The following is a 22,500-nucleotide window of genomic DNA, read 5'->3' as shown; positions in this document are numbered from 1 at the left end:
CGCTCGCATGACTGGTTGAGATGGACGGCCATGAGCCACAGAAGTTACACAAGATGAAGGAGAGAGAGAGAGGGAAGAATGAAATGATGGAGAGAGAGAGAGTGCTGATAGCAGATGAGGGAGAGGCAGCTTGAAAGATTGATGGCGATAGGAGAGAGGAAGAAGAGGGATGTGGCAGAGTCTGGCGTTTTTAGACCTATCACGTCCCTGTAGCTGTAGAGACACACAACACATTGGCTCATTAGTTCAGCTAGCTAACATATCACAAGCCTCAAAGTGCTTGGTGAAGCGCTCCGCCAATTAGCCTAGTGCCATGCTAGCCAGTGAATCTCCCGAGCTGCCTACCAATTACTGTTCAATCTGATTGTGTGTGTGTGTGTGTGTGTGTGTGTGTGTGTGTGTGTGTGTGTGTGTGTGTGTGTGTGTGTGTGTGTGTGTGTGTGTGTGGGGGTGGGTGGGTGGGTTGATTCGTCTATCCTTGTGGGGAGCTAAAATTCCCAAAAGTCCCCACAAGGATAGTAAAACAAGGAATATTCTCGAATCTCTAGGAGGACAAAGGCTATTTTAAGGTAAGGGGTTAGGTTTAGGGTTAGGGTTCAATTAGGAGTAGGGTAAGGGGTTAGGTTTAGGGTTAGGGTTCAATTAGGAGTAGGGTAAGGGGTTAGGGTTAGGGTTCAATTAGGAGTAGGGTTAGGGGTTAGGTTTAGGGTTAGGGTTCAATTAGGAGTAGGGTAAGGGGTTAGGTTTAGGGTTAGGGTTCAATTAGGAGTAGCGTAAGGGGTTAGGTTTAGGGTTAGGGTTCAATTAGGAGTAGGGTAAGGGGTTAGGGTTAGGGTTAGGGTTAAATTAGGAGTAGGGTAAGGGGTTAGGTTTAGGGTTAGGGTTAAATTAGGAGTAGGGTAAGGGGTTAGGTTTAGGGTTAGGGTTAAATTAGGAGTAGGGTTAGGGGTTAGGTTTAGGGTTAGGGTTAAATTAGGAGTAGGGTAAGGGGTTAGGTTTAGTGTTAGGGTTAAATTAGGAGTAGGGTTAGGGTTAGGGTTAAATTAGGAGTAGGGTAAGGGGTTAGGGTTAGGGTTAAATTAGGAGTAGGGTTAGGGTTAGGGGTTAGGGTTAGGGTTAAATTAGGAGTAGGGTAAGGGGTTAGGTTTAGGGTTAGGGTTAAATTAGGAGTAGGGTTAGGGGTTAGGTTTAGGGTTAGGGTTAAATTAGGAGTAGGGTTAGGGGTTAGGTTTAGGGTTAGGGTTAAATTAGGAGTGGGGTAAGGGGTTAGGTTTAGGGTTAGGGTTAAATTAGGAGTAGGGTACGGGGTTAGGGTTAGGGTTAAATTAGGAGTAGGGTAAGGGGTTAGGTTTAGGGTTAGGGTTAAATTAGGAGTAGGGTAAGGGATTAGGGTTAGGGTTAAATTAGGAGTAGGGTAAGGGGTTAGTGGTTAGGTTTAGGGTTAAATTAGGAGTAGGGTAAGGGATTAGGGTTAGGGTTAAATTAGGAGTAGGGTAAGGGATTAGGGTTAGGGTTAAATTAGGAATAGGGTAAGGGATTAGGGTTAGGGTTAAATTAGGAGTAGGGTAAGGGGTTAGTGGTTAGGGTTAAATTAGGAGTAGGGTAAGGGATTAGGGTTAGGGTTAAATTAGGAGTAGGGTAAGGGGTTAGGGTTAGGGTTAAATTAGGAGTAGGGTAAGGGGTTAGGGTTAGGGTTAAATTAGGAGTAGGGTAAGGGGTTAGGTTTAGGGTTAGGGTTAAATTAGGAGTAGGGTAAGGGATTAGGGTTAGGGTTAAATTAGGAGTAGGGTAAGGGGTTAGGGTTAGGGTTAAATTAGGAGTAGGGTAAGGGGTTAGGGTTAGGGTTAAATTAGGAGTAGGGTAAGGGGTTAGGTTTAGGGTTAGGGTTAAATTAGGAGTAGGGTAAGGGATTAGGGTTAGGGTTAAATTAGGAGTAGGGTAAGGGGTTAGGGGTTAGGTTTAGGGTTAAATTAGGAGTAGGGTAAGGGGTTAGGTTTAGGGTTAGGGTTAAATTAGGAGTAGGGTAAGGGGTTAGTGGTTAGGTTTAGGGTTTGGGTTAGGGTTAAGGTAAGGTTTATGGTTAGATTTAGGGGTTAGGGTTAGGGTTAAGGTAAGGTTTATGGTTAGATTTAGGGGTTAGGGTTAGGGTTAGGGTTAGGTTTAGGGTTAGGGTTAGGGTTAGGGGTTAGGGTTAGGTTTATGGTTAGGTTTAGGGTTAGGGTTAAGGTTTATGGTTAGATTTAGGGGTTAGGGTTAGGGTTAAGGTAAGGTTTATGGTTAGATTTAGGGGTTAGGGTTAGGTTTAGGGTTAGGTTTAGGGTTAGGTTTAGGGTTAGGGTTAGGGTTAGGGTTAGGGTTAGGGTTGCTTTAAATACAAGCAAGCAAAAGGTCCTGCCCTTCAATTGAGATAATTACAGGACAGCAGTAAGAGCCTAGCTTGTCCAGACACAGAGAAGAAAGAGCCAGAAGGGGAGGGGCACCTTGTGATCTTTTTACCCCTGGGACAGTATACTCTAAGGGGGTTGAAACACTTACCACGTCCCCCGCTGCTGTAGACACAGGGAAGAACCGGGAGGGGCGCCTTGTTGCCTTTTTACCTCAGGGACAGCACACCCTAAGAGGGTGAAAGCACCCACCATCTTCTCTCCTCTTTTCTGCCCATCCAGGGACCATAGTGAGTCGTGACATTATCCACCACTGCCCTCTGGGAAACCAAGTCCCCTTCCCTCACAACACAGAGGACCAGATTACTGCCATTATCTCCTGAACAACCTTGTCCTCTCTGTCGTCAACAAACATAACGTCTCAATAAAGCTCTGTGTTTCCTGTAATTCCATAGGCCCTGTGAACACAAAACAACCACCATATGTGATAATGGTGCTGGATTGTATTCCCCTAGTACTTATTTGCTGATGGAGAACACAATACAAGACCAAGAGGCTCTGAGCGGAAATCATTTTTTTAATGCGTTTACTATTAGAATGAAAGAAACCACTATATGAATCCGTGTGGCTTTTTGAATGGTTTCTGGTGAGAGCTGGAATTGTTTGATTATGTGGTTGTGAGTTGGAATAGTCATTGTCTACTTACTTCCAAGTCTTATTCTGGGAGTGTGGTACAGAGCAATGATGACACACTGTCAAGTGAACTCCACCCCAAACCCAAAGGAATGGTTCTAGGATTCCTATTTCTATCTTGTGGCCTTGCTAGTCATGGTTCAAATAACTCTATGGTCACATAGTGAATGAAACTCATCTCCTTGTGACATGCTTCTTCTTCTTCATAGTATGCACAGTAACAGTACAGTAACTTTGGAGTTACTGCGCCACATGTTCAGTATACCTTCCAGTGTATGAAGTATAGACGATGAACCTAATGTGTGTGTTATTATTCTGTCCACGTAAGGCCAGTGCCAGCGTCTGGGAGGAAGACTCGTAAGAGAGTTATAGATACAGGTACATGTTTTATTCTCTGTATGAATGACTAACAACCTGTCTCTGTACGGTATCATTGTGTTGTTCAGGTAAGGCCAATGCCAACGTGGCGTGGGAGGAGGACTCATCAGAGGGCCCGCCGTCGGCCCCCGTCAGGATAGCCTTCGTCCTGGTGGTCCACGGCAGAGCCTCACGACAGTTCCAGCGACTTTTCAAGGCCATCTACCACACCTCACACTACTACTATATACATATAGACCAGGTAAGACTATAGACTACCATCTACCATCTCACACTACTACTATATACATATAGACCAGACTATAGACTACCATCTACCACCTCACACTACTACTATATACATATAGACCAGACTATAGACTACCATCTACCACCTCACCTACTACTATATACATATAGACCAGCCTATAGACTACCATCTACCACCTCACACTACCACTATATACATATAGACCAGACTATAGACTACCATCTACCATCTCACACTACTACTATATACATATAGACCAGACTATAGACTACCATCTACCATCTCACACTACTACTATATACATATAGACCAGACTATAGACTACCATCTACCACCTCACACTACCACTATATACATATAGACCAGCCTATAGACTACCATCTACCATCTCACACTACTACTATATACATATAGACCAGGTAAGACTATAGACTACCATCTACCATCTCACACTACTACTATATACATATAGACCAGACTATAGACTACCATCTACCACCTCACACTACTACTATATACATATAGACCAGACTATAGACTACCATCTACCATCTCACACTACTACTATATACATATAGACCAGACTATAGACTACCATCTACCACCTCACACTACCACTATATACATATAGACCAGCCTATAGACTACCATCTACCATCTCACACTACTACTATATACATATAGACCAGGTAAGACTATAGACTACCATCTACCATCTCACACTACTACTATATACATATAGACCAGACTATAGACTACCATCTACCACCTCACACTACTACTATATACATATAGACCAGACTATAGACTACCATCTACCATCTCACACTACTACTATATACATATGACCAGCCTATAGACTACATCTACCACCTCACACTACTACATATACATATAGACCAGCCTATAGACTACCATCTACCACACCTCACACTACTACTATATACATATAGACCAGCCTATAGACTACCATCTACCACCTCACTATTACTATATACATATAGACCAGACTATAGACTACCATCTACCACCTCACACTACTACTATATACATATAGACCAGCCTATAGACTACCATCTACCATCTCACACTACTACTATATACATATAGACCAGCCTATAGACTACCATCTACCATCTCACACTACTACTATATACATATAGACCAGCCTATAGACTACCATCTACCATCTCACACTACTACTATATACATATAGACCAGCCTATAGACTACCATCTACCATCTCACACTACTACTATATACATATAGACCAGACTATAGACTACCATCTACCACCTCACACTACTACTATATACATATAGACCAGGTAAGACTATAGACTACCATCTACCATCTCACACTACTACTATATACATATAGACCAGCCTATAGACTACCATCTACCATCTCACACTACTACTATATACATATAGACCAGGTAAGACTATAGACTACCATCTACCACCTCACACTACTACTATATACATATAGACCAGCCTATAGACTACCATCTACCATCTCACACTACTACTATATACATATAGACCAGCCTATAGACTACCATCTACCACCTCACACTACTACTATATACATATAGACCAGCCTATGGCGGCAGATTGATGAGGGCGGCATTTTCTGAGCTAAACTGACCAAGACGCAACTCCAACAACAACAAATAAAACCTCACATAATTCTGCCCAAAAACAATGACAAATTCTTTCAACCAATTGGCAAATGGGCTTTTTAGGTGAGCTCTGATGCCACCCTTTGATAAGCAGTGCCCACTTTGTCAAATATTTTGCTTGTCTATTCCCACTGCGCCTCTCCAGGGTGCTGTTGGAGAGATGCATCTCTGCAGCGCTCCAACAACGTTCAATCAAAAAAATTATCTAACATAACATAACGTAGCAGATATAGAATATGGTAGAAAATGTATGTGGCCTTCTATAGCCTACAGGCTGGAGATAAAATGTATGACAATGTAATGAAACGGACACTTTTTACCTCATGTACGTTTCTCCGGTCAAAGAGCCTGACCTAAATGGTGCTCAATCAAGTAAAAAAGGGGCTGTCATGTTAACAAACGACACGTCCTAAAAACTGGACAGGTCAAAGTAAGATGGACAATATGGAATCACAACTGTTGTCCAGGAGTTTCACCACATTGTCATGATCAGTGGTTTCATGTTTGTATCTGTCTTTTTTTTGACAAGCTGATCATATTGAAAAATAAATACTTCTGTATTTCCCGTTGTGTAAACACATTGCAAATAGGTTTGTGATAACTCCTGATAAAGTTGGGAAGCTACTAGCTGAAATTCAGAGCATAAATAGCCAAATTGATTCGTCACAGGATTCAGGACTAATAAAGCCAATGCAACGGCCTGTTTTACAAACTGTGGGCCTACCACATGGATTGGCATTCATAAAATTCCATTGCTAGCCGACATGGTAGGCTACACCCCAGTAAGCACGAGCCGTTGTCTTTTGGACGTCTTTATTTGGTCCTGTCCGGATGTCGGTTTTTGGTGTTCTACAAGTGGTAGGCTTACCACATAGATGGGCATTCATAAAATTCAATTTCAGGCAACACTGTAGGCTACACCTCAGTAATCATAGACCGACGCAGACGTCTTCTGGACATATTTTTTTGGTGCAGTTCCGGACCAGCCTTGATTTCCACATCCACAGACTTTGGTTTTTGGTCCTGTCTGGATCACCAATCATAGATGTCTATTTTTTGGTCTTGCCTATGGTGGCAGAACGTCAAGGACCGTCCCTGGAATCAGGTGTGCTAGATTGGGGTTGGAGTGAAAACCTACAGGACGGTAGCTCTCCAGGAACAGGGTTGGAGAGCCCTGGTCTATACCGTTATCCTATACGTAGGATATTGTCTTAAACCACGGGTGTCAAACTCATTCCATGGAGGGACTAGTGTCTGTTGATTTTTGGATGTTCCTTTCAATTAAGACCTAGATAACCAGGTGTGGGGAGTTCCTTACTAATCAGTGACCTTAATTCATCAATCAAGTCCAAGGGTGTAGCAAAAACCTGCAGACACTTGGCCCTCCGTGGAATGAGTTTGACACGTTTTAAACTCTTCCTCTTCTCTCCCCCTCCAGCGCTCCAACTACCTTCACAGACAGGTGCAGGACCTGGCCTCCCAGTACCCCAACGTGAGGGTGACGCCCTGGAGGATGGCTACCATCTGGGGCGGTGCCAGCCTGCTCACCATGTACCTCCGCAGCATGGCAGACCTCATCACCATGACCGACTGGAGCTGGGACTTCTTCATCAACCTCAGCGCTGCAGACTACCCCATCAGGTGACTGGGGTAGAGGTGACAGGGGGGTAGGGGGTGAGGGTTAGGATGGTGGGGGGTAGAGGGTAGCAGCATGGCAGACCTCATCACCATGACCGACTGGAGCTGGGACTTCTTCATCAACCTCAGCGCTGCAGACTACCCCATCAGGTGACTGGGGTGGAGGTGACAGGGGGGTAGGGGGTGAGGGTTAGGATGGTGGGGGGTAGAGGGTAGCAGCATGTCAGACCTCATCACCATGACCGACTGGAGCTGGGACTTCTTCATTAACTTCAGCGCTGCAGACTACCCCATCACGTGACTTGGGTGGAGGGGCAAGGTTTTCCAGATAGTTGACCTACTGTGCACTCGGAAAGTATTCAGACCCCTTGACTTCCACATTTTGTTGCGTTACAGCCTTATTATATAGAAGGATTACATTTTTTCCCCTCATCAATCTACACACAATACCCCATAATGAAAAAGCAAAAACAGGTTTTTAGAAATTTTTGCAAATGTATTCAGTATTCAGACCCTTTACTCAGTACTTTGTTGTAGCACATTTGGCAGTGGTTACAGCTTCATGTCTTCTTGGGTATGACACTACAAGCCTGTATTTGGGGAGCTTTTCCCATTTTTCTCTGCAGATCCTCTCTGTCCGGTTGGATGGGGAGCGTCGCTGCACAGCTATTTTCAGGTCTCTCCAGAGATGTTCAATCGGGTTCAAGTCTGGGCTCTGGCTGGGCCGCTCAAGGACATTCAGAGACTTGTACTGAAGCCACTGTCTTGGCTGTGTGCTTAGGGTTGTTGTCCTGTTGGAAGGTGAACCTTCGGCCCCAGTCTGAGGTCCTGAGCGCTCTGGAGCAGGTTTTCATCAAGGATCTCTCTGTACTTTGCTCCGTTCATCTATTCCTTTGACCTCATGGGTTGGTTGTTGCTCTGACATGCACTATCAACCGTGGGACCTTATATAGACAGGTGTGTGTCTTTCTAAATGTCTAAATGTCCAATGAAGTTGTAGAAACATGTCAAGGATGATCAATGGAAACAGGATGCACCTGAGCTAAATATTTAGTCTCATAGCAAAAGGTCTGAATACTTATGTAAATAAGGTATTTCTGTTTTATATTTGTGATAAATTAGCAAAAATGTCTAAACCTGTTTTTACTTTGTTATTATGGGGTATTGTGTGTAGACTGATGAGGACATTTTTTTTATTTAATCAATTTTAGAATAAGGCTGTAATGTAACAAAATGTGGAAAAAGTCAAGGGGTCTGAATACTTCACGATTGCACTGTCTATGTTTAAGTACGGAAGTAGCAGCAGCTGTGTTGATAGCAAATTGGTTTTAATGGAACGTCTTGGTGTTGCAGGATGTTTTGGGCCACTTCTCCTTCGAAGCAGTCAAGCTGGTTAGGGTTGAGTGGCCAGGAGTCAGACAGAGAAGAAATACTACTTCACATGCTCCCTGTGTGACCTGACATGAAAGGACACTGACATTACAGAACTGAACACTTTGAACACCAGTTTGGTGATGTTATGGATAAAAAATATTGAGAGATTGATAGTCCTTTGTTGTGTAATTATAATTTACAGTTCAGAGATGCATACGGTATTAAAAGCCATCTGAATAGCTATCAGACAGTAGACACACAGCTATATAACCCCATAGGCCCTCAGGGAATCCATACTGTCACAATCACTGCAGACTTACAACAAAGACCCTAGCTAAACAACTTAAATAGATCAATCACAGTAGATCTCCGGTTCTTCTTAAGGTGATTACACATTTGTTCCCCCCGGATTCCAATCCCTCTCCTGGTTTACTTACTCAGTTGAATAGGTTACATGATGAACTGATTACATGTTAATTGCCCCTAGGTCAATATGTATTGACTTCCCAACAGGTGGTGTGTGTGTGTGTGTGTGTGTGTGTGTGTGTGTGTGTGTGTGTGTGTGTGTGTGTGTTGTGTGTTGTGTGTGTGTGTGTGTGTGTGTGTGTGTGTGTGTGTGTGTGTGTGTGTGTGTGTGTGTGTGTGTGAGTGAAAGTGTTTGTGGTGTGCTGATGAGCTGTTTCTTTCTTCCTGTCTGTCTCCTCTTCTTCTCTTCATTTGCATGGCGGTGATGTGGTGGAGGAAAGGGCTGACACTGGAGGTTTTTATAGGCCCATCAGGAGAGATGGGGGGAGAGGGAGTGATAGGAGACAGAAGAGAGTGAGTAAGAGAAGGGGGAAAGATAGGGGTTACATGTTGGCATAGCAGACAGTAATATCTTTGCTTAGCAAGTGCTTTTTTGGACCACTTCTTAGATTTGACTCAAGTTTCCTAATTAAACAATATTTACATACATTAACCCACAACGCTCTGGTCATCAATGCACTCCCTCAATCCACTCCTGCTCATCTACAATGCCATATAGTGATACAATCAAAAAGAAGAAAACTATGTGACAAAGTATACTTGCCTTGGACAGCCCTCTTCAATTCAGTTCAATTCAACTGTCGTGTGAGTGTAGAATGAAGCCAACCAGTCTATGCTACGGTCATAGTACCTCACTAAAAGAAAAACCAGGCTATGATCCACCCTATGGTCATCTTCTCCACTGATGCTGTGTAAGGAATGAAGGGACAATCCCTACAATATGCTACAGCCATAGAGCACCAATGCTATAAGGAATGCAGGCTTAGCCCTGGTCTGGTCCGGTGCTGCTGCTATGTTGTAATCAGTGTGTCTGTATAGGCTGAAGGCTGTAGGAGAGAAACAGGCATTATACCCTGTCTAATTCTCTGATAATGTCCTCCCATCCGCATGGATGAGCCTGAAAGGCCCAGCCCAAATACCCTCTCCCCCTCGCCCTAGTGGTGGTGTCTGTGTGTCTGCCCGGGGGGCTGGTATGGAGGAATGGAGGAGGGAGGGATAAGTTACATGGTTGTTTTGTCCCAGAGCGAGGATCTCTTTCCAGGCTTTTCTCTTCAAGACAGGCAGTGTTGTCTTGCTTTTATCCCCTTTTCTAACCCCCTGGTTTAAATGGAACCTTGATTTAACTAGTCAAGTCAGTTAAGAACAAATACTTATTTACAATGACGGCCTACACCGGCCAAACCCGGACGACGCTGGGCCAATTGTGCTTCGCCCTATGGGACTCCCAATCACGGCCAGTTGTGATACAGCCTGGAATCGAACCAGGGTCTGTAGTGACGCCTCTAGCTCTGAGATGCAGTGCCTTAGACTGCTGCGCCACTCGGGATCCCTTTACTAAAGACTATCCAGCTGCTTTACTAAAGACTATCCAGCTGCTTTACTAAATAATATATAACTGCTTTACTAAAGACTAAACAGCTGCTTTACTAAAGACTATCCAGCTGCTTTACTAAATAATATATAACTGCTTTACTAAAGACTATACAGCTGCTTTACTAAATAATATATAACTGCTTTACTAAAGACTATCCAGCTGCTTTACTAAATAATATATAACTGCTTTACTAAAGACTATCCAGCTGATTTACTAAAGACTATATAACTGCTTTACTAAAGACTAACCAGCTGCTTTACTAAATAATATATAACTGCTTTACTAAAGACTATCCAGCTGATTTACTAAAGACTAACCAGCTGCTTTACTAAATAATATATAACTGCTTTACTAAAGACTATCCAGCTGCTTTACTAAAGATAATACAGCTGCTTTACTAAATAATATATAACTGCTTTACTAAAGACTATCCAGCTGATTTACTAAAGACTAACCAGCTGCTTTACTAAATAATATATAACTGCTTTACTAAAGACTATCCAGCTGCTTTACTAAAGATAATACAGCTGCTTTACTAAATAATATATAACTGCTTTACTAAAGACTATCCAGCTGCTTTACTAAAGACTATCCAGCTGCTTTACTAAAGATAATACAGTGCTTTACTAAATAATATATAACTGCTTTACTAAAGACTATACAGCTGCTTTACTAAATAATATATAACTGCTTTACTAAAGACTATACAGCTGCTTTACTAAATGATATATAACTGCTTTACTAAAGACTATCCAGCTGATTTACTAAAGACTATCCAGCTGATTTACTAAAGACTATACAGCTGCTTTACTAAAGACTATACAGCTGCTTTACTAAAGACTATACAGCTGCTTTACTAAATAATATATAACTGCTTTACTAAAGACTATCCAGCTGTTTTACTAAATAATATATAACTGCTTTACTAAAGACTATCCAGCTGCTTTACTAAAGACTATACAGCTGCTTTACTAAAGACTATACAGCTGCTTTACTAAATAACATATAACTGCTTTACTAAAGACTATACAGCTGCTTTACTAAAGACTATCCAGCTGCTTTACTAAATAATATATAACTGCTTTACTAAAGACTATACAGCTGCTTTACTAAAGACTATACAGCTGCTTTACTAAATAATATATAACTGCTTTACTAAAGACTATCCAGCTGTTTTACTAAATAATATATAACTGCTTTACTAAAGACTATACAGCTGCTTTACTAAATAATATACTAAATAATATATAACTACTTTACTAAAGTATAGTACAGTATAGTACAGTACAGTATAGGTACCGTACAGTACAGTATAGTACAGTTCAGTATAGTACAGTATAGGTACCATATAGTACAGTGCATGTACCGTATAGTACAGTACATTACAGTATAGTACAGTATAGGTACCGTACAGTATAGTACAGTACAGTATAGGTACAGTATAGTACAGTATAGGTACCGTATAGTTCAGTACAGTATAGTAAAGTATAGGTACCGTACAGTGCAGTATAGTACAGTATAGGTACCGTACAGTACTGCAGTACAGTACATTACAGTATAGTACAGTATAGTACAGTACATTACAGTATAGTACAGTATAGGTACCATACAGTATAGTACAGTATAGGTACCATACAGTACAGTATAGTACAGTACAGTATAGTACAATACAGTATAGTACAGTATAGGTACCGTACAGTACAGTATAGTATAGGTACCGTACAGAATAGTACAGTATAGGTACCGTACAGTATAGTACAGTACAGTACAATATAGTACAGTATAGGTACAGTACAGTACAGTATAGGTACCGTACATTATAGTACAGTATAGCTACAGTATAGCTACAGTATAGGTACAGTATAGCTACAGTACATTACAGTATAGTACAGTACAGTATATTACTGTATAGTACAGTATAGGTACAGTATAGCTACAGTATAGTACAGTACATTACAGTATAGTAAAGCATATTACAGTATAGTATAGGTATAGTATAGTACAGTATAGATACAGTATATTACAGTATACTACAGTACATTGCAGTATATTACTGTATAGTACAGTATAGCTACAGTGTAGGTACAGTATAGTACAGTGTAGGTACAGTATATTACAGTATAGTACATGATATTACAGTATATTACTGTATAGTACAGTATAGCTACAGTATAGGTACAGTATAGTACAGTGTTGGTGCAGTATATTACAGTATAGTACATGATATTACAGTATATTACTGTATAGTACAGTGTAGGTACAGTATATTACAGTATAGTACATGATATTACAGTACATGTACAGTATAGTACAGTATAGTAAAGTATATTTGGCTAAGAGTGTGCAATTAGGGCATATGCCAACAGGGTAGCAGGGTGTTTTTATGGTGCTGGTATAAGGGTGACTGCAGGGCTGTGATATGGGCTTGGCTGGTAATTCTGTGGTACTGGCTATGGTCGCAGTGTGTGTGAATGCCATCCAGCCAGACAGATAGTGACAGAGAGACAGAGAGTGCACCCTGGGGGCAGACAGTCAGTCAGCAAACCAACCAGACCCACTGGACAGACTGTGTGACCACTCAGGCACAATGGCACAACTCTGGCAAATCTCTGCTGTGACCTGGATTTCCCCCGCTGTGCTATGCTCTGTATGTGTTGTCTGTGTATGTGTGCGTGCGTGTGTGTGTGTGTTCTGCTCCACAACATCAGTGTGTGTGTGTGCGCGTGCGTGTGTGTTCCACTACATCTGCTAAGTAAAGCCTTGGGGCTGTGAAATTGCTCCTTCATCAGTAAATGGCATTAATATGCATCCCTTCAGCCTGCGCTAGCCCAGCTTTGTAAGGAGAGTTTAGGCTCTTTTAGAAAGGCACACTGAGCTGTCATCTAAAGTCCCAGACAGCCTCCCCCTACCCTGCTTTACACCCTGCAGACATCTGTATTGTTGAGAATACCTTTGACTGTGGCAATGATGGCTTGCACTGCAGAGGAGAAGCTTTTAGCCTGGCTGGGCTGTGTAGAAAGGGTTTGACTCCACTGGACTGTTGTATTGTATAGTGCCTGTGGGGTTGGTTATTGAGCCAACTGTTAAATGGATGTTATGTTTACTGTCTTTGTATTTAGAGTTAGTCGTTTTCCTGACCAACTGTCCTGGAAAACCCTGGTCCCTGATCATAGTGGATAGTTAAATAATGAATGATCAAATGTTCCGTTAAAACAATAGTTCACCCCAAAAACAAACTGAGCATAAAAGTGAGTGGCGGTTGTATGAGTGAGAGTCCATGAAAATGGCTGGCGTACTTAGGTTTTTATAGAGAACTATCCCTTTAACAACTATCCCTTTATATCCTTGACAACCCTTGAAAAGTGATGACAGGGAAAAGCTGTTGTATTGCCCTATCATATGGCATATGGTTTCTACTTCTCTCTCTTTGATTGGTTGGTAATTATGATCTTCCTGGCTGTCGTTTCCACTGATTGGTTGGTTTCTAATAATCTCTTCCTGGTTGTCATTAACAGAACCAACAGCCAGCTGGTCGCCTTCCTGTCCAAGTACAGAGACATGAACTTCATCAAGTCCCACGGCAGAGACAACGCCAGGTGAGATCTAACAAGCACACGCACTGATAAATACACACCCACATACAAGTGATCGCAAGTACACACACACACACTAGCATGATACAGACACATTAAAACATGTTCACTTATTCGTATTCTCATTCACACACCAGTGGTGGTCGGTGCCGTTTAAGATGAGGGAGAACATTTTTTTTTTTATGAGCATGGCCTTATATTTATTACCGCATATTGGATGACTGTCATTTATATTCCATTCACCCAGTTCAATGTAACATTGTGTAAGGCTCTGGGTGTAGTGGGTGCGAAGTCAGGCGCAGGAAGCAGAGAGTACCGGGTAGTGCTTTAATAGGCACACAAAACAAATGCCCCAAACACTGGGGACTAAAACAGTCCGGAGAAAAGCCCACGACCGAACACACGAAAACACAAGTGTGCATAGTAGCCACACATAAATAATCCCGCACACAGAGCAGGCGGGCCTACTGGCTAAAATAACCCAACTAATCAGCAAAACAGGTGAGACCAATAAACAGAAAGGGGGAAAAGGAATCAGTGGCAGCTAGTAGGCCGGTGACGACGACCGCCGAGCACCACCCGAGCAGGAAGGGGAGCCACCTTCGGTAGGAGTCGTGACACATTGATAGGTTTAGGTCACTAAATTATACACGAATTGCCCCTATACCCATCATGAGGTTGCTACAACCTAGCCTATGAATGAAAGTTTGCAACGTACAGTACCAGTCATAAGTGTGGACACACTTACTCATTCCAGGGTTTTTCTTTATTTTTACTATTTTCTACATTGTAGAATAATAGTGAAGACATCAAAACTATGAAATAACACATATGGAATCATGTAGTAACCAAAACAGTGTTAAACATATCAAAATATATTTTATATTTGAGATTCTTCAAGTAGCCACCCTTTGCCTTGATGACAGCTTTGCACACTCTTGGAGAGTGAGGGACAGGTCGAGAGAGAAATTTGAGTTATCAAGGCGACAGACAGTGACACGTTCAATACCGCCTTGCACATACTTGCCTGCATCTAGCTGATCTAGGGTGTAATCATTAGTCCAACGGTTGCAAACAAGATTTTCTATTGGAAAAATTCAGGTAACGTTTTTCAACAGACTCGGTTCACTTTCATATCAGCCACATACAAACAGTATGATCACTTCCTTCTCGTATCTACACGCTCTCCTCCTCTCACCTGTTTCCTTTGCATGTGGACTTCAGTGCATCACACTGCTTGTGACCAGGCGAAAAAACCTTTCCAAGCCTAACCTTCATATCATAACCGTTAAACACAGCCTACATTGTTGTCACCATTTTAGCTAACGTCATAACGTAGTCAACATAGCTACTAGAACTAACACGTTAGTAAACCCGCTACAATCATGCAGTACTGTGTGTACAGTCAGCAAACAGTTTAGCAGTTACACCGGCGGCCCGGGTGGCAATAAATTAATCAAACCAAAAGCTTACCTTGACTTGGAAAAGTTCCAGTGTTGGATAGCCATAGCCAGCTGGCTAACATGACATCCCTTTCTGTTTGAGCCGGGTGTTTGAGTAGGCTAAACTAGCTAGCTGCATTCGCTAGCTAAGTATGTGAAAGTGAAAGTGAAAAAAACAATGAAATATAGCTAGCTTTCTCTCTCTCTTGCTTCTCCTTAATTTTTGAAATAATCCATTTGTACAGAACTGTTCTAATATGGTCTTTCTCTCTTTGAGTCAACTACTCACCACATTTTATGCACTGCAGTGCTAGCTAGCTGTAGCCTATGTGTTCTGTACTAGATTCATTCTCTGATCCTTTAAATGAGTGGACAACACATCAGTTCATGCTGCAAGAGCTCTGATAAGTTGGAGGACGTCCTCCGGAAGTTGTCATAAGTAATGTGTCTATGGAAGGGGGTGAGAACCATGAGCCTCCTAGGTTTTGTATTGAAGTCAATGTACCAAGAGGAGGACGGAAGCTAGCTGTCCTTCGGCTACACCATGGTGCTACCCTACAGAGTGCTGTTGAGGCTACTGTAAACCTTAATTGCAAAACAGCGTGTTTTAATAAATTATTTAGTGACGTGTGAATATATTTAGTATAGTTTTATCTTAAAAGGATCACTTTTAATATTTCACTATTTAAAAAAAATATGAAATTCACTGAGGAGGATGTCCTCCCTTTCCTCCTCTGAGGAGCCTCCAGTGTCACACACACACACACACTCCTTGCCCCAGCTCGGTGACTGAGTCATAATCCAATTAGGCTCCATCTGTAGCTTTATTAATTAACCTTCCCTTGTTGCCGTTGCGAGGTGCTGCCTGCCAGCCCTGCCCCCGCCCTGCTCCATGCCCTATCACGCTACTTAATGACATGCCAATCACTGGTAAACACACACACACACACTGACACACACTGACACCAATCACAATCTGGCTGCCTGTCGTGCTGTGCTATGGTGTGTGTCTGTGTGTGTGTGTGTGTGTGTGTGTGTGTGTGTGTGTGTGTGTGTGTGTGTGTGTGTGTGTGTGTGTGTGCGTGTGCGTGTGCGTGTGTGTGTGTGTGTGTGTGTGTGTGCGTTTGTGTGTGCGTGTGTATGTGTGTGTGTACCAGGAGTTAGACAGGCTTGACTGAATAAAACCACTACTGGCATGAGATAGGATGGATAGTGGATTAATTAAGGTTGTTTCTATGTACAGTGGCAAGAACAAGTATGTGAACCCTTTGGAAATACCTGGATTTCTCCATAAATTGGTCATAAAATTTGATCTGATCTTCATCTAGGTCACAACAATAGACAAACACAGTCTGTTTTAACTAATAACACACAAACAATTATACATTTTCATGTCTTTATTGAACACACTGTGTAAACATTCATAGTGCAGGGTCGAAAAAGTATGTGAACCCTTGGATTTAATAACTGGTTGACCCTCCTTTGGCAGCAAGAACCTCAACCAAACTTTTTCTGTAGTTGAATTTTGTACCATTCCTCTTTACAAAACTGTTTCAGTTCAGCAATATTCTTGGATTGTCTGGTATGAACTGCTCTCTTGAGGTCATGACACAGCATCTCAATCAGGTTGAGGTCAGGACTGACTAGGCCACTCTAGAAGGCGTATTTTCATCTGTTGAAACACTTCTGTTGTGGATTTAATTCTGTGTTTTGGGTCGTTGTCCTGTTGCATCACCCAACTTCTGTTGCGATTGGCGGACATTCTCCTGCAAAATGTCTTGATAAACTTGGGAATTCATTTTCCATCGATAATAGCAAGCTGTCCAGGCCCTGAGGCAGCAAAGCAGCCCCAAACCATGATGCTCCCTCCACCATACTTTACAGTTGGGATGAGGTTTTGATGTTGGTGTGCTGTGCCTTTTTTCCTCCACACATAGTGTTGTGTGTTCCTTCCAAACAACTTTGTGAAAATTAATATTTGTGTCATTCTCAAAACTTTTGGCCACGACTATATACCGTTAAGGGAAATTGGTGAACATCGAACATACAATCATGTTTTCCAAACAGAACATATACTAACCACTAGGCTATATGGAACTTTGTAAATGTTGATAAACATGTCACCACAGAGATGTTTTGTTTGGTTTGTATGCATTTCTGTATACAGCAGCTGTGAGAGATGGACTATGTTGCCATAAGTTATAAATGTTTTTTTGCCCTTGCTTTCTCCCAGTGTCTGGAAAAAGAGGTTCCTCAAGAGACCATGTGGTTAAATAAAAGACCAATTAAGCAAAAATAAGTGTATATAGTTGAGTGTAACATAAGTTTATATAAATCAAATCAAGTTAGTGGTTTTGTGTAAAAGAAACCAACTTAACCATGTTTGTGTGGTCGTGTGTTTTTGGTCAACCAGGTTTATCCGCAAACAAGGTCTGGACCGGCTTTTCTTTGAGTGCGACACCCACATGTGGCGACTTGGCGACCGCAAAATACCAGAAGGCATTTCTGTGGACGGCGGTTCTGATTGGTTCCTGCTCAATCGTCCGTTCGTGGAGTACGTTATAAACTCCCAAGACGACCTGGTCACCAACATGAAGCGCTTCTATACCTACACACTGCTGCCCGCCGAGGTAAGAACACACACACGCACATACACCTATATACTTCTGCTCGCTGAGGTAAACACACACACACCTACACACACACCTACACACAGCAGTCCTAAGGACACTACGTAAGGGCTTGGAGGAGATGGTTTGAGGAACAGGAGATGTTTGTGGTTAAGTGTTCCAGGTGTCCGCGTCATCCTTCATTCTCCTCTCCTCCGCCTACACTACACTTCACCCACTCTCTCTTTTATTTTCTTCTCTCTCTCTCTCTCTCTCTCTCTCTCTCTCCTCAGTCGTTCTTCCATACGGTGCTGGAGAACAGTGCTCACTGTGAGAGCATGGTGGACAACAACCTGCGCATCACGAACTGGAACAGGAAGCTGGGCTGTAAGTGTCAGTACAAACACATAGTGGACTGGTGCGGCTGCTCCCCCAACGACTTCAAACCTGCCGACTTCCACCGCTTCCAGGTGAGACATGGTATCATACACGCACGCACACACACACACACACACACCACACACACACACACACACACACAAGTACATGTACACACACAAAACATATACACACACATAAAAATACAGTATAAACACACACATCTCTCTTTCACACATTTCTCTCTCTCAAACACACACACTTGAATACATCCAAAGTCATAGTGCTGACCTAACTAGTCTCTATGCCAGCTTGCTGCCCTCTGCCTAGTCTACTGTCTGGCCCTGTTGGCTGCCAACCCTGATGCCAAACCTGACTCGGGCTCTCTGGCTCTCCCTTGGAATTCTGGCATGACTGGAGCACACTGACAGTATTATTACAGTATAAAATGCCTAGGAACTGTGTGTGTGTGTGTGTGTGTGTGTGTGTGTGTGTGTGTGTGTGTGTGTGTGTGTGTGTGTGTGTGGTGTGTGTGTGTGTGTGTGTGTGTGTGTGTGTGTGTGTGTGTGTGATTCATTACAGAACACACTGGGCACAGTGCAGACCTCCTACCAGTCAGTCCACTGTATTAATAGGACTTAATTAATATCCTATCGAGTGTGGGTTTTCCACGCTCAGTAGGCTCTATTATAGACTGACAGAGATGCTATATTTAGGCTAGAAGCTGCACATGATTCAGAATTTACTGAGGAGGACTGTGTAGTGTCTAGTACTGGACACGTATCTAGTTCTATCTGTGGTCTAGGAGTGGGTGTCTAGTGTCCCTGTTAATGGTTATGTGTGGTGTGGAGGAGTCCTCTTAATAAATCTGTGGGGGTGTTGTGCTGCTTCGGTGAAGAAACGGACAGATCTGTGAGAAGGGGGAAAAAAGAGGAGAGAAAGAAAGACAGGACGGAGGAGATGAGGGGGAAAAGTCTCACCTGTTACAGACAACAGAGAGAACCTTTCATAACTAGATCCTGGACCTCGCCGCCATCTTCCCACCCTCTGATTTCTCTCACCTGATGAACTGTACCTGTGAAAGTTGGGTTAATAAATCGTGTGAGGGGGCGTGAGAACCGCCGCCAAGTTCCACAGTTGCTGCCCTGGTGCGAGAATGCCACTGGTTGCCAGATAAGCAACGGGTTGCCAGGTCTGGGCCCTATGGGCCGTCATTATCTCTCACACTAGGAATTTACAGCAAGGTGCGCAGTGCGGGAGGAGAAGAGGGTGAATCGTGTCCCCTCCCTGTCTGAGGTGTATGGAACTGAAAGGACTGGCTGTGTGTCTGCCAAGCAGCGGAGGCTGCTGAGAGAGTTCTCATGAGCTACTGTCAACCACAGCAAGAAGCAAGGGATGGAGATATAGAGGAAGAGAGAAGGAGGGAAAGAGAGAGATTGAGGGAGCAGGGCAAAATGTTCATGAGCTACTGTCAACCATTGCCCTCGTCAGCATGAAGCAGGGGATGGGGAGAGAGGGATAGATGGAGAGTGTGTGTGAGAGAGATGGAGAGGGATGGAGAGAGACAAGAAAAAAGAGAGAGGGATGGAGAGAGAGATGAAGAGAGAGGGATGGAGAGAGGGATGGAGAGAGAGATGAAGAGAGAGGGATGGAGAGAGAGATGAAGAGAGAGGGATGGAGAGAGAGATGAAGAGAGAGGGATGGAGAGAGAGATGAAGAGAGAGGGGGTGGAGAGAGAGATGGAGGGACTGAGAGAGGGACACAGAGGGGCAGCGAGGCAGACGTAGAGAGAGATAAAGGAAGACATAGAGACAGAGACAAACGGAGAGAGAGAATACTATTAATCATATCCTCTACCCTTCATCCATCCATCATCCTAACACCCCACTCACACAGTGTTTTCCACAAGCACATGGAGTAGCCAGCCAAATAAACAAAGTCCCCAGCCAGGCTCCCCAGGGCTGGGGGAGGGATGTTAAGATTATATATTTTTTGCCGAACAAGCTCTATTTTTGGTGACTCTGGTACATTCTAACGCTAGATTGTATTTTCAACCAGCAACTGTCAGGAAATAACACTGATATAAATAAAATAGAATCAGTTTGCCTTCACTGAGCCTTTAAAGAATCCTGTAAGAGTCTGCTGACTTCCACAGGCTACAAGCTTCCTTTTAAGAGGCATTTTCTCAGCTGTCTGTAATACAGGTATTATTGAAGAAGGACGCAGGTGTTAAACATGGGCTTTGCTACACAGAAAGCAGCAGTTGACTACTCCATTGTCCCCACTTTGATTAAATCAATAGACCTACTGTATATCTAATTATTTTGAAAATACCATGTAAAAATACTATATAAAAATACCATATAAGTATCAATAGCTTTTAAAATGATTCAATCTGTTTTCTTGTATCATATTTTGGACCAGTGTGAGACTCTCTCTCTACTAACCTACCTGTTGTTCCTGTACGTACCCCGAGACCATTCTATCCAATTAAGGTGCCACCAACCTGTAGTGTAAAGAAATGTGACTGCAACCACAGAACACACAACAAACACCCAAGTACCGAGAGGCAGGGCAGACAGCAGACTGTCAAACCAGCGGTGTTTCCCTGTCACCGCTCACTTCGTGATTGACAGGCGCCTGTCCTATCAGTAGGTGTCTAGAGGATGCATATCGTTCATTCTAGCGTGAGAGGGATCGGCAGACTTTTTTCTGACTAACGAATTGAAAAGTAATTTAAGTGGAAAAAGTACCTGGCTGAAAAGGACTGTAATCGGCTGTATAGTCGACAGCCGGCGCTAGTGGAAAACACTGCACACACCATCTTCTAGAGAAAACTCATTTACATACGCCAATTAGCCATTGTTGACATCAGCACTTATGAGCCTTCATTCATTATTTTCCCACCTCCTTCCAAAGTTGTCTTTTATAGTCCCTTTCCATTTCAGTAAGTGCCTCCCACAGCCATTCAAAGCCATTTCAGTAAGTGCCTCCCACAGCCATTCAAAGCCATTTCAGTGGGCCGTAAGCAAAGTAGCGAAATGCTTCTTAAAGTGTGGACGTGACACTCCTTGTTTTTCTAGCGAGGAAAGGGATGCATCCGATCACCCACACAAACTTACAGGCACACTCACCCACACGCTCTGACACTCCCTCGCACACACACACACACACTTTCTCTAGCGAGGAACAACGATACGATGCATCTAGAAAGTTCATCCCAAAAAACCCTCCTTAACAACAAGGCCCTGGTGGCGCAGATAGAGTTGTTTTGGAGAGAATTTATACTGACTCCTGACTGTTTTATGTCCGTTGTCATGGAGATCGGCAAGCGGGGGATAGAGAGAGAGAGAAAGAGAGAGAGAGAGAGAGAGAGAGAGGGATTGGAGAGAGAGAGAGCGATGGGGGGAGAGAGATAAAGGTAAGAAGCCAGGGAGGATTCTTTTTCTCCTGTGGATTCCCTGGTGTTTCAGGAAGTACAAAGGGAATAGGAAGTCTTCTTCTTCTGTGGTTTTGCCTTGTGTTTGAAAGAAGCAGCCAGCTCTGCTCTGGTAGCTGACAGGGGGAAAGACACAACCCTGAACTTAATAAATGCAAGCCATTTGTTGTGCGTGAAAGAGAGAGAGAGAGAGAGAGAGGGATGGAAGACAAGACGTGGGTACTGAGACAGTTTACCAGGGTGATATGACGTGGCAGTGTATCTGCTTGTTGTCTTCTGTATGTGGGAGAGAATATTAAATCAAAGCTGCTCCTCGCACACCCACATGTACACACTCTTTCTCTCTCTCTCTCTCTCTCTCTCTCTCTCACACACACACAACCTCCCACTCACTTCCACTCCATCTCCCATTCTGCAGTCGTTCCCAGCAAGCCACCATTTCTATAATCTTCTCTCTGTTTTTCTCTCCCCTCCTCTCCTAATCCCTCCATTTCCTCACAGCAAACGGCCCGTCCTACGTTCTTCGCCAGGAAGTTTGAAGCCAGTGTTAACCAGGAGATAGTGAACCAACTAGATGGCTATCTGTTTGGACCTATGCCCCAGGGGACCCCTGGCCTCCAGGCCTACTGGGAGAGTGCGTTTGATGAGGCGGATGGGGTCGCGACCCTGAGCGACACACAACTCACACTCTACCATGCGTTTGCTCGTATGGGCCTGGCCAGGGCGGCAGCATCGCTG

The 22,500-nt window shown here is 43.2% G+C and overlaps 1 protein-coding gene across 1 annotated transcript in view; it reads left to right on the top strand.

Annotated features, from left to right (window-relative positions):
• The window catches only part of LOC106564594 (xylosyltransferase 1), a 114,651-nt gene that overhangs the window by 67,326 nt on the left and 24,825 nt on the right, over positions 1 to 22,500 (top strand). The window contains exons 3-8 of the mRNA XM_045691150.2: positions 3,524 to 3,696; positions 6,828 to 7,030; positions 13,817 to 13,897; positions 17,750 to 17,966; positions 18,239 to 18,415; positions 22,264 to 22,500. The exon at positions 22,264 to 22,500 is cut by the window's right edge and continues 29 nt beyond it. Coding sequence (XP_045547106.1) covers positions 3,524 to 3,696; positions 6,828 to 7,030; positions 13,817 to 13,897; positions 17,750 to 17,966; positions 18,239 to 18,415; positions 22,264 to 22,500 — 1,088 coding nt within the window. The remainder of the gene's footprint in view (positions 1 to 3,523; positions 3,697 to 6,827; positions 7,031 to 13,816; positions 13,898 to 17,749; positions 17,967 to 18,238; positions 18,416 to 22,263) is intronic.

Source organism: Salmo salar, chromosome 12 (assembly GCF_965601325.2).
Source record: "Salmo salar chromosome 12, fSalSal1, whole genome shotgun sequence".
NCBI classification, from domain to species: Eukaryota; Metazoa; Chordata; class Actinopteri; order Salmoniformes; family Salmonidae; genus Salmo; species Salmo salar.
This window is presented reverse-complemented; position numbering and strand designations above follow the sequence as displayed.